General features: G+C 40.8%; 4 protein-coding genes across 4 annotated transcripts; 1 reads left to right on the top strand and 3 right to left on the bottom strand.

The window, feature by feature from the left end:
- Positions 1 to 3,207: 3,207 nt before the first annotated feature.
- Positions 3,208 to 3,733, bottom strand: MELLADRAFT_108647 (uncharacterized protein; the record flags this gene model as incomplete). Its single annotated transcript, XM_007412455.1, has 2 exons — positions 3,208 to 3,501; positions 3,572 to 3,733. The coding sequence occupies 2 exons, from the start codon at positions 3,731 to 3,733 to the stop codon at positions 3,208 to 3,210; spliced, it is 456 nt and encodes a 151-aa protein (XP_007412517.1).
- Positions 3,734 to 5,086: 1,353 nt separating this feature from the next.
- MELLADRAFT_117133 (uncharacterized protein) lies at positions 5,087 to 8,150 on the bottom strand (the record flags this gene model as incomplete). Its single annotated transcript, XM_007412454.1, has 8 exons — positions 5,087 to 6,074; positions 6,160 to 6,254; positions 6,362 to 6,955; positions 7,043 to 7,332; positions 7,409 to 7,599; positions 7,684 to 7,752; positions 7,836 to 7,901; positions 8,011 to 8,150. 8 exons carry the CDS (start codon positions 8,077 to 8,079, stop codon positions 5,712 to 5,714), a joined length of 1,737 nt encoding a protein of 578 aa, XP_007412516.1.
- Positions 8,151 to 8,519: 369 nt separating this feature from the next.
- On the top strand, positions 8,520 to 11,186 carry MELLADRAFT_78391 (uncharacterized protein; the record flags this gene model as incomplete). The annotated part of the gene is made up of 8 exons (XM_007412605.1): positions 8,520 to 8,763; positions 8,840 to 8,905; positions 9,014 to 9,082; positions 9,163 to 9,353; positions 9,437 to 9,726; positions 9,811 to 10,377; positions 10,475 to 10,569; positions 10,681 to 11,186. The coding sequence occupies 8 exons, from the start codon at positions 8,704 to 8,706 to the stop codon at positions 10,882 to 10,884; spliced, it is 1,542 nt and encodes a 513-aa protein (XP_007412667.1).
- A 240-nt stretch (positions 11,187 to 11,426) lies between these two features.
- Positions 11,427 to 12,453, bottom strand: MELLADRAFT_108644 (uncharacterized protein; the record flags this gene model as incomplete). The annotated part of the gene is made up of 3 exons (XM_007412453.1): positions 11,427 to 11,632; positions 11,656 to 11,849; positions 11,873 to 12,453. 3 exons carry the CDS (start codon positions 12,451 to 12,453, stop codon positions 11,427 to 11,429), a joined length of 981 nt encoding a protein of 326 aa, XP_007412515.1.
- Between the last annotated feature and the right edge of the window lie 241 nt (positions 12,454 to 12,694).

The following is a 12,694-nucleotide window of genomic DNA, read 5'->3' as shown; positions in this document are numbered from 1 at the left end:
AAGGGGGGCCCCAGTTACCCCAGACGCAGGCAGTAGACATCGCGCCAGAATGAATTACCGCTTTTTGTGCTCTGCCGGTACGGGATTGCGAATCACGAGTGTAAGCAGAGCTAGAGTGGTTTTTGGCCAAGGGCCGCTTTCAATAGGTTGACAGATATTGTAAGTACAATCAAAACAAACTAGGTCGCCACCGTGAATGTTGAGCTGGGTGCGCTGCCATGGCGACATGAAGCCGAACTGGATGCGTCGATGTGTGAGCCGGATGTCCTTGTAAGTGTGCCAACCACGTTCCTTGAGGCAATCAACCCAGGTGTCTAACGAGGCGACGGGACAGTTGGCAAGGGTTGTGATTTTGCGGGCTTGTTTGCGAATCCGATTGGCTACGGTTTGGTAATTGATGTTGAAGCCCTTGGGGACAGCACGAAGGGGATCATTCTCCTCCTGCCTCGGGGAATTTGAAGTGAGTATGGTCAGTTGGGTTTGGGACTAACACATAGTGGGATATGACAAACCGGGAATAGGTCAGGTACACGGTTCAAGTACTTGATTGTAGCCCACTTCAGTCCACTAACAACCTTCTCGTTAAGCCACTCATTGACGGCTTGTGGTAATCTCTTGTTACGCATGTCTTCAAGGGAAAAGGGGTTGTGATTGGTGTGCTCCCAAAACCATTCAAATTTGTAGTAGCCATATAAAGTCTTGCGAATAAAAAATTTGGCAGTGCAGCCAACACGGTTGCTGCCTGAGGAACGGCGGGTCGCATCGGTTTTCGTACATTTAACTTGACGAGATGGGTTACCGGAAGACAAGCAATAATAAGTGTGAGTCCACTGGTGACGGCGCTTAGGACCAGGTTTGGAGCGGTTGGGTCCACAGGATGCGTCAAGAATACCGGTAGCGGTATGGGTGAAACCGTTGGGCCGCTCCCTTTGATAAATCCAGGGGGAAGATGAAGTCATTGCAAAGACTACATGTTCAACAATGCCATCCTCCCGAGGTAAAGTGCAGCAAAATACGGGGTCAGGGAAAAAGGGAGGTGTCCTTGTCGTGTCCCGAACAAAGCGGTTCAAGGAGGGGTTGAAGTCGTAGCCTGGCGTGGGTGGGGCGAGGGCAACAAGCGAAAATGGGAGCCAATCGTTTACATTGGCAATGAGAGGAAAATCACGACAGGTGGTGCGTTCAGACTTCTCATGAGCCTTGGAGGGAGGTGGTTTCTGGTGAGTAAAGATGTAGTTGCCGTCGGGGTGCGAGTTGTCAGTTTGGCGAGGTTTTGAAGGCCGCTGGGAGGCCATCGCAGCGGTGCTTTTGACTTGGTGCGAATTCAACCAAGGCCCAAATAGAGCGAACACAGCGGGGGATTCAAATGATTTGCACAAGTTACCTCTAAGCGTAAGGATCCTGAGCACCAAGCCAACCCAGCGGCCGCTTTTCGTCGGATTCACCCTGCAAAATGTTGCTGTCAATGCACAATAATTGCACTTGTCTTTCCTGGGTATCCGGAATACGTGAATCACCATGTTGCTGCGCGGTTTCAGCAGTGGTGGCGACGAATCCACACACAACACACATTTTTGCCAAAGTGTGATTTGATCCGGTGGATTGGGACGCTGCGCGTCCGTTTCTGCGCGTGGAGCGAGTTGAACCGTGTAGCTCAGTGGGTGTCATTTCCGCCCTTTTAGCAGCTTCCCTTCCCATTTCGCCGCACTCAAATGTGGCTGTTTGTCTTCAAAGACGGTGTTGTCAAGTTTTGGAACATCGAAAGGCAAGCGGCACTGCGCCATTCATTGTTAACAGTGGCGGGTGGTTAGGATTTTCCACTGCCGGGCATCCATTTCTCGTCACAGCGTTTTGAACTATTACCGGTGTTGAGATCAATCACTGGGATTATTGATGAGGACCCCCATATAGTCCTGCACGGCAAACTTTGAAGCCACAGTACCCTCGGCGGACCTTTGGTCCACGGAGACTAACCATTTATGTACCCAAGGCACGAGGTATCAACATCAGGTTCTCTCCCATGTACAAAAATTTGGCAAGTCAAATTGCAAATCGTCGAGAATACTTTCTGAAAACATTTTCTTGTGTCGTCAAACTTCATTTGCATTTCATATTGTCGGAACTGAAAATTTCAAAGTGTTTTCTCTTTGTGGGAGTAGAGAGAATTCCAATAGTTGTTGCAGATCACGCGGGTAGAATAATCTTAGGCCTAAAAAGCTTAACTTCACAACTCAATATCTTACTCATCACTCATCGGAAATAGGTCATATGGGGGTGATAAATGATCAGTAAGACAAGGGCTACAAGATGCACTTTAGTAATCAAAAATTGGACCTTATCTGAAAAAATTTGTAATCTCAAAATTTGGTTTTCAGCTAGTTTACAAGGAAACAATCACCTGTATTCATCATAAGAAGTGCTGTACATCATATTATTGCGTCATTCATCACTTTTAGCTGTGAAAATTACATCATTTATTAGTAACAAAATCATTACATTGCGTCATCATAGGGTTTTTAGGGATTTTTGGGCAGATTTGATTGGTTTTGAGGCTGTTGACCATTGTAAAAGTTGGAGTACATTGTTATATATACTTTGAGATTATTTTGGGACTGTTGTGACCCATTTTTCTTTATCATTTACACAGTTATTATTTTGTTTATCATCATAAACTTATTTTAATAGTACCTGGTCACTTAAATAGGCCCTTTATTATAGCTATAAAGAGAAATTTACTTTAGTATTGCAGTCAAAAAGACTTATTGGGAATAATATCATAAAGATATTGCTTATTTTCTTCAGTTATCATTTGTAAATAACACTATAGCAGTGTTGATAGTAATAAAAAGTGTGCTTTTGAAGTTAAAATACGTGTGAAAGTTATATTCCTCTGGTGCCTTATCTGTACTCAATACAACAGCAACTTTTCCTGATTGTGTTGTTTTAGAAGAGCAGTCTCAGACAAATTCTACTAGTCATTGTATTAGGAGATTATCCTCTTCCAGCTCTGTATAACCCTTGTTGGGTTATAAGTTCTACAGCAGGTGAACACAGCAGAGAGAGGACCTGAATGAAATGCAGCACTTGAAAAATGAAAAAGGTAACAAATCAACCTCAGTGAACTTGATTTTTATTAAATAGTTTATTTGAGAAAAGTTTGAACGTACTCCAAGGCAGTACTGAGAGTTGCAGCCTTTGTTGGCTACCTTCTTATGGTTTTGAGCTGTTGTGCCCTCGTTTACACGTTGACATTGAAGTGGAGGTTTTTTTGGTTGGGAAGGGGGTGAAAGTTGATTTTGTTTTTTGTACTGATGGTACCACACGGAAGGATTGGTTGCTGGTGCATTGTCTAGGATTTGGCCAGTCGGGGATACCCTTGGACCCCAGTTGCCCGGCTGCAAAAATGATGGGTGGACTAACACCCATGTTCATCATTGCAAGTTTGTGGTTCAATTGATTGCACCGCCAGGTCTTCCAATTATGATTGTTGTAATTGGTTGGACACTGTGGACACGGACGGGAAGGTCTGAAGTCAGCGCTAGCACTCGATCTCAAGTAGTAAATGGAAACTCACAGCAATGACCCAAGTGTTGTGTTTTGCTGTCCAATAGACCAATTCAATGGAACAGACGGGCCAGAGGAGACCTACTGGACCACGAGGCGTGGGCGCAGGGAGGGCGACAATGTCGGGGTTGGTCTTGACATAACGTTTGTGGATCAGTGTTGGGACAACCATTGTTAAATTCAAGGTGATTGTTGATGGACGTGGTTGGAATAAGGGTCAAGTCTGGCAGGGAAGGCATTATATAATGAATTGGAATTGCCGTAGACAAATGTAGGATAGGGACTGGCAAAAAAAATTGCTTGAAACACGGAGGCAAAAGATGAAATGCTGAGGCTGTGACAGGTGAGGCCTCTGAGGGTTTCTGACTTTAATCTATTTTCGAGAACCAGTTTTGTTCCTACATACAATATGCTTGTGATATCCTTATAGCATAACACATAGTATTCCCAGAATCCCATCACAGTCCCAGACAAGTCCCATTCCCAAATTGCCAGAAAATTCCCCGGATCCTGTGGTGCTCCCCTTGCTGGCTCTGTGCCAAAGGCCCAAGCCCCAGCAAGGGACTTACCACATAAAACAAAATCCTGGCATGAGAAGTGAGCTGTATTTGTTCCAAATTCTCTACATCCGTTTAATGTTTCTCCCTCTCAATAAACATGTCTTGATACAAAGGCAAAAGAAAATGGCAAGGGACCATTACATATGTACCAATTCCAAGCTACTTTCAATCTTGCTGGGAAGTTATATTTTTGAGTAGTTGAAGATTGATCATTTCCACCGCTTTCTGAGAAATACAGGCTTTGAGTGGCTTGCTGCTCAGAAAAAGTCAAAAAAGAACCAATATTGTCAAACCCCCAGTAGCCCGATTTCCAGAGAATATTTGGGGGAGCTTGCAATTGGATCATATGTAATGAACCTTTGCAGTCTTCCTTTTATTTACCTCCAAGCCCTGTTTATTCAGAGACAAACCAAAGAATTTGAAGTAGCATTTCTTGAGCCAATACAGGCTACTTCTCACACCAGGATTCCCTTTTATGCGGTAAGTCCCTTGCTGGGGCTCAGGCCTTTGGCAAGGGACTTGGTTAAGTTTGCAGTCAACCCCATCCAGCAATTCTATCAAACCCATTCCTGACACTGTGCAGATGCAAACTTAAAAAAGTCCCTTGCCAAAGGCCCAAGCCCCACTATACAAAACAATTCCAATCAAATATCAAAACCAATTCAGACCAATGTGTCGATCCCAAAAAACACATTATTAATGCAGAAAAATGCAGTCTTCACTGTTACATACCGCACATGTGCAGGCCAAATGCAGAATCACTACATCTTTGATCAATCATTTTTCTCAGATTCCAAGTCAATCATTTTTGACTTTGGAAAATTAAATCTTTCATCTTGACTGTGTAAAAGAGGTTTCTTAGAAACTTCAATTATCAGCCAATCCAGAATACTCACCTATAAAGATAAACAATCATCTTAATTAACTGATTGATTTTTCTGGTCAGAGTGACTCATGAGATTCACTTTTGATCAGAAATCATGTTTCTTTAGTCACAGGGAATAAAGTCACATTACAATCACGAGCGATCAGTATGGAATTATAATGTCTTTGGGAATTCAAACTCAAAAAAAGACCTTAAAATTTAATCATTACAACAATTGTTTTGCATCAACATACTTTGCAACACTAAATTTAAACTTACTGATTTTTTGTGTTTGTTTTTCAGAGTTAGATTTGATTTGAAGGAAAGATAAAAGCAAGTTGAAGACCAATTTAGCGCTAGGGTTAACTGACCATCAAACTTTGTTGAAATTTGTATAAAAGCATTTTGAATCACTGTTTTTTGCCTGACTTTTATCGCTTGGATGTCGACAAAGAGAGTTTCAGTGAGGGTAATTAATGAACTAAAAGCGAGCTAATGAACCATTCAGTCTTGATACTGATTACTAATTAAACTTTACCGGTTTTTGTATTTAAGTACTTTGAATCACTGATCTTTACTAATCTTGATAATCGCATGTTGACAAAGAGATAAATTGCTAAGGGTGAAATACGAAATAAAAGCGAGTTGAGAACCAAGGAGACTGAGGGTTAATCGCGTCTTGAAGTCGAGTTCTTCGAGCAAGAATCCAATGGTATCTTGAGATATCAGCGATTGGATTGTTTAATAGCTCCAATAAATCGTGTCATCCAAATCTTCAAATAATCCGAACCATATCGACGAGACAAAGCATAATATCCAGCCAATAGTAAAGTTGAAAAGCTCAGTGGGGTTAAGGTAGGCAACCATGAACGTTTACCAACTTCAGCACTCTTCGGTACCAATCCTGGATTGGATTTACCCTTGATCCGGGCTGGTCCCATGATCGCAGAGAAAAGCTTGAGCTTGAAAGGTGTATAAGGCGGATATCGAGCATTGAAGAGGAAGTCGGCCCATGTCGGAAGGTTGGCGGAGGATCGCTCATAGGTGAATGTTAAAAACGAATAGTAACCATGATAGTTGCCAGAACCCTTTTAGTTCCCATAAAAGGTTTTGATACGGTCAGTTATGATGATTGGTGGCAAATTCTTGAGACGTGTAATAAGTATACTCAACTGATTGACCGATTCCTCCAAAAGGCAAACCTGGGATCGCAAATTGGATCAAGAGGTCATTGCACATTATCTGACCCGACTTCGTATGTTGTCTCACTAAACGGATCGTGATTCAAACGAAGCCATTCCGAGTACGATGTTTGTACCAAGCATCCCAATGAGCATCATCATCTTCTTCTTCATCAACCAGTTAAGCTACTCACCAAGCTCAAAGTTTTGTGAAGATTGAGTAAAGACATATAGAGCTAATGGTTCAGCATCCGCAATCGGGCGCAAGATCTCGGCCATCGATTCGGATTGAAGATCGTAAGTGAGGATAGGGAAAATCGGACCAAAGATTTCGTTTTGCATCACAGGGTCCTCCATGGTCAAGTTTCGGACCAAAGTCAGAGGCATTTTCAGCTCTTGCGCATCTGAGGAATCCTTAGTTCCTGCCTGAAACGTATCATCCGTCGGGATGAATTCCCCTTTGGTTTCTTGAAGCACGTTGTTCAGTCTGTTGAATTGGTTTTGGTTGACGATTTTACTATATTGAAGATCATCTGGTCCATCTCCCGATTTTCCTGAAGCATTGATTATTTTTTTGGCCGATAAGCCTGAGGCCGAGTCTAGAGGATACAACTCTTGCATTGCCTTTTTTAGACTGGTTATCAATTTAGCTTCGCTCTTCTTGGAAACCAAGATATAGTCGGGTGCAACACAGGTCTGGCCAGCATTCATGCCTTTACCCCAGATCAATCGACGAGCAATAACGGGAAAGTCTGCATCGTCAAAGACAATGGCTGGACTTTTTCCACCTGTAGGCAAGATGTGGGTTGAGATGGAGAAGGATATCTGTAAGTCTTTTTATGTAGACATTTGACTACCAAATCAGGTCGACAGACCTAATTCTAGGGTGACAGGTGTCATGTGTTCTGCAGCTCGCTTAGCTACAGTTCTTCCGACCTGAGTAGAACCGGTGAAAAAGATGTGATCGAACTTGAGGTCAAGGAGTGCATTACAATGATCTGCAGCACCATTGACAACACGAATATGATTGTTGTCCAAATATTGGGGAATGAGCTTGGTGAGTAGATTGGCGATCGCTGGGGCTTGCTCTGAGAGCTTCAAGACCACAGCGTTCCCACCGGCGATTGCACCGACCAAGGGGATGATCGAAAGAGAGATCGGATAACTGTGAACGCCAAGTCAAGTAAAAATACACTCGACTCATGTAATTGAGATGAACAGTATAAGATTTGAAGACTGACTTCCAAGTGCCAAAGATCAAGACCACACCTTTTGGTTCATGAAACGTTTTCGGTTTGGTCACGAGCCAGGCAAGATCGGTCTTGACAGATTGAGGCTCCATCCAAGACTTGACATTATTGAGAGCATAAAGGACCTCATGTCGAGTGCCTACTAGTTCACCTATATGACTCTCTGTTTTGGGCTTACCTAACTGCATATATGTAGTCGATCAACTCGTCAACCAGTTATTTAATTGTACTCTTCAAGTGACCGATTAACGATCAGTCAAACTTACATCGATTGCAAGTGCTTCCTCAATCAATTGTTCATTGTCTTGCAAGAGAAATCCCAATTGCTTCAATTGCTATTGATCGTAAGACGGCTGATGAGCCTTAGGGAATGGTGATTCGGGAATGATACCGAGAAAAAGTAATCAAGATCACTGACATGAGTTCTCCATTCCAAAGTTTTTGTGATTCGATTTGAGAAAGCTTTGCGAAGTTCTTGATGGATCTGGTGAAAGGAAAGTCATAGGCAGGTAGTAAATAGAATTGAAAGATAAACTAGAGTGAATCTGGTTAAAGAGTTCAATAATGTGAATGGAAATGAGGTTTGATTTTACCTTTGGAATCTCATCAATCGAAGTGAATTGTGAGTTAAGTTGATCTTGAGCTTTACTAGATAGGCTCATGATATTGATATTGATATGATATGATGACTATTTCTACTGATATGAGAGATTGGTAAAGAAGAAGAGGCTTGAATGATGAAGAGAATGAGAAGTCAAGAAGAAAACTTCATGAGCTGTGATGAATTGAAGGGTGTCTGTATACTGATCGAAAGCTTGGAAATCCATTTGTGATGACATCATCATATTCATCATTGATCACCAAACACTCACCGATTCATCCTGATTCATCGCTTTCTCGCTTCAGTCACAAGATCATCCCAGCACATCTCTGAGACTCTGACCATGTCTCATCTCACTCACATCATCAAGACCTCAATCAACCGATTCGTACAAATTGACCTACATACGGCTATGAGGTTCAGATTGAATTCGTTCACCAGCTTCGCAATCAAGTTTAAATTGTTCAATACAATTAGGGGATACAAAGTAGAATCCGGGCACGTGCCCGCATATGAAACCGCGAGGTGTACAAATATGAAAATTAAGCGCGTCTCCAAAATTTTCAACTTTTACGTCAATCACAATCATAACCACAACCTCAACAATATCACCAACCAGATCATTCAACTTTGATTTTATTCATTCTTTTTGTTTATTCCAACTTCAAACCATCTGCAGATCAAGATGGGCTCTTTAGCAGAACAACTGGAATCTCAATTCACTTCAATCGAAGAGATTCACAATGTAAGCCTGCACACTTTTCAATCTCGATTGAAACCACGAACCAAGTACTAAAAGATTCGATGATGTTATATAATAGATTCATCAAGAACTTCGTACTAATCACTTGACACGGCTCACTCATACGATCGAATGGAGACTTCATGTAAGTCTTGGAATCTGTTTTTTTTCTACTATCTCCTTTAATCACTTTAAAGAACTTTGATAAAATTAATTAAATCAACTTGAAATTGTAAACTTTATTTTGGAAAAGCAATTAAAACAACTAGCATACCTTTTACAAGAAAACGAAACACTTTTAGAAGAAGCTTTAAACCAAGACGTAAGTTTTGCAAAACACACACACTTCTTGAACCAAATCGATTTCTGAAAGCTTTCTTTTTCTTTTTGCTGGTATTCAAGTTAGGTAGATCGAGATCTGAAGCACATATAGCTGAATTAGATGGTACACGTCAAGAAGTTTCATTTGCAATCAATAATTTGAAATCATGGATAAAGCCAATCAACGCCAAGACTAGTTTGATTTGGTTTCTAGCTTCTCCCAAGACGTATCATGAACCTAAAGGTTTAGTGATGATCATTGGAGCTTGGAAGTCAGTGATCCTTTCAAATCCAATCTTGATCTTTCATCAGATTCAACTCAACTAACCAATCCTTTGTATCATGATTCGATTAGTTATCCGATTTCTTTGTTACTTAATCCGTTAGTAGGTGCTATATCAGGAGGAAACTCGATTATTTTCAAACCATCAGAACAAGCACCATCTGTGGCTTTTTTATTATCGAAATTGATACCTCAATACATGGATTCCAATCATATTCGAATCATCAATGGAGCCAAAGAACAATCTACTACTTTACTTCATCTTAAATTCGATCATATCTTCTTTACTGGGTCTACTCAGATTGGAAAGATTGTGGCTAAATGTGCTGCTGAGAATTTAACACCTGTGACATTAGAATTAGGTTTGTGTTGTGAACTTTTTTGAAATGATGAAGATTGATTGACTGACGTCTTGTTTTTCTGGGGATGGGGGGTTTGATGTGTAGGTGGAAAATGTCCAGCTATTGTTTTTGATGATACTGATTTTGATATAACAGCTAAAAGATTGATTTGGGGAAAAGGAATGAATGCAGGTCAGACTTGTATTGCACCTAATCATATCTTAGTATCTAAAAAGAATGAGACCAAATTAATTGAATCTTTGAAGAAAGCGGTTCAAGAATTATATCCTAAAGAATCAACCGAAAGTGAACTTCAAAGTAACGGATTAGGATTAAAAGATCAATTTTGTAAGATTATTAATCTCAATCAGTTTAATAGATTAAACGATTTATTATCAATTACTAAAGGAGAAATCATTGAGATTGAAGAAAGTATTCAAATTAAATCAAAGAAATCGGATCCTCATGAAGATCTAAGAATCCCATTAACATTAATTCGAGATTTGAAAGATGATGATGAAATTTTAAAAGATGAAATCTTTGGACCTATCTTACCTATCCTTACTTATGAAACCGAAGACGAATTAATTCAAGACGTTTTGCCAAAGATATCGGATTCTGAACCATTAGCGATTTATGTGTTTACTAAATCTTCTCAAAACTTTGAACTTGGTTAGTATCTTTGCACTCTTTTTGATCAAGTTTTCGATGATGATTCTGATTTGTTTACCTGATTCTTTATTAATGCTTGGATTGGCTTAATATGTAGTGAGAAAACATTCTAAGTCAGGACAGATTATTGGTAATGATCTTTTAATTCAATTCACAATTGGTGGTTTACCATTTGGTGGAGTTGGTCAATCAGTTAAGTTTTACAAGATTTCATTCAAAACAAGATTCAAACCATCAAAACAAATCAAAACAAAACACTAATCTTAATATCTTAATTTCTTTGGGGGCGGTTTTCGGAAATAGGGAACTGGAAGTTATCATGGATATCATTCATTTTTAACATTTACATATGAAAGATCTTGTGCAAATCTAGCTAGTTGGACTGATCAAGCTTTTGCTATTAGGTATCCTCCTTATACTGAATCTAAATTTAATTTGTATTCTTGGATCATGGGTCCTTCTGATCTTAAAGGTCAATCTAAACCTGATGAAGTACCTAAGCTTTAGATTTTTTGGATTAGATCATTGATGTCTTACGTTTTTGTTTGACTTTTGCATGGTTTGTCATTTTTTTCTCTTGAGTGTTGGGGTATACTTGGTGCATTGCATTCGATTTGTTTGTTCATCTTTGATTTCTTATCAATCATAATGATCGTTCTTTTAATAAACTCAACTTACTAAAGGACTTGTGAAAGTTGTCTTTTTTCATCTTTACATAATTCATGTTGATTCAAGTCATGGATATCATTTTGAGATCTTGATCTAAAGTGATTTAGTTTCATTTATGCATAGTGATCAGATTCTTAACCACTTTGATGCTTTTACGATTGATTAGGTTGAAAATATCATACAGATCAAAAGAAATGTACCTCGAAGGCGAGGGACGTCCTTTCAAGTTGATCCGGTGCTACACCTTCTAATTTGCACCGGCTCCCAAGTGGACTGACTACAATAACAACCAAACTTCTACTCCCAAGCCTCTACGTTCTACGATTTCCTTTCGCTCAACTCCTGCCCCAACCAACATGAAAAGGCGTGATGGGGAAAATTCATCTGATCGGTGGACGCCATTCACGACAATTGTGATCGATAGTTTCCAAGTATCTCAATTTGATGGCCAATGCCCTTGCACGTTCGAGTGTCTGAATGTCAAGTTGACGATCGGAATTCCATAATTGCTCAAGCTTTAAGACGGTTTCTTGGATGATTTCTAACACCCCGGGGTTTCCCATAATCAGCTTGGATGGGATGAACTCTATATAAGATCAGTTCACGTACGTTTGTTGGCGTTTTGAAGTTCGATCACTTCTACCTCAGTCTTGGCTTCTTCTAGCTGCTCGTGTGATTCCATTAATGTCATCAAGAGATTTGGATCTACTGACTTATCCCCACTTTCATCAGGCATTGAAAGCCTTCCGTCTAACTCAAGCTTGAGTGCCCGGAGTAGAGATGTAAGGATACGTGGGATCAGTCTGATATGTCAGAAAACATAAACCGTTCAGAAGAACAGAAGAACGTAGATACCATATAAGCCGCTCGTTTTACATCATCCTCTAGAGTGGCTCGAGCTTGGTTTACAAGAATACTCCACTGCGAAGCTAACTCAGCCTGGGAGATCCGATTGAGATCTGATCGATCGAGTGGAGGAGGAGTGGTGTTTTGACGACCGGCAATGAGATCAGGATGAACTAATTGTTGCCATTGATGGTATTTAAGACGTAGTGCAGGTCGATCGAGTCGGTAAGTTTTGGGTAGACCGAACAGGGAAAAATGAGAGCCTGCAACTGTGAGTGGTAGAAAGCTTTCACAGCGGTGACAGATGGATTTGGAAGTTGATGATGATTGATCGGTTGAGGATGGTTCTGAATTAGCTCCACATTCTGGACATCGAATGTTGGGTTGGTTTGTGATGTGTCTTAGGTGAGGGTAGGTTGAGATGGGCCAGATGGGCGGGATTGGTTGAAGGTTGGGACGACTTTCGAAAGGCACTGGCAAGGGTACTGCGATGAGGGAAGAACGAAGACGAAGACGAGGATGAAGGCGAGGGATGCAAGACAAAAGTTGTTTGATGGTCATTCTTCGTGAGGGAGCCAGTTGCCGAGGCACGGTCGGGTCATACCGTGAAATCCGTGAAGTGTCACGCACAACTCTCACTTCACACTCCCTCAAGAGTCAAAATATTTCATATATCAGCTGATCATCAACTCAGAAACGATTTCATCACCCCCATATGCCGTCCAAACGCTCTCCGGAAAGACAAGAGGACGACACAAATCACCCCGCGAAAAACCAGAACCCAAACCGAGGTCTAAATTAT

Source organism: Melampsora larici-populina (genome assembly GCF_000204055.1).
Source record: "Melampsora larici-populina 98AG31 unplaced genomic scaffold MELLAscaffold_31, whole genome shotgun sequence".
Taxonomy (NCBI): domain Eukaryota; kingdom Fungi; phylum Basidiomycota; class Pucciniomycetes; order Pucciniales; family Melampsoraceae; genus Melampsora; species Melampsora laricis-populina.
This window is presented reverse-complemented; position numbering and strand designations above follow the sequence as displayed.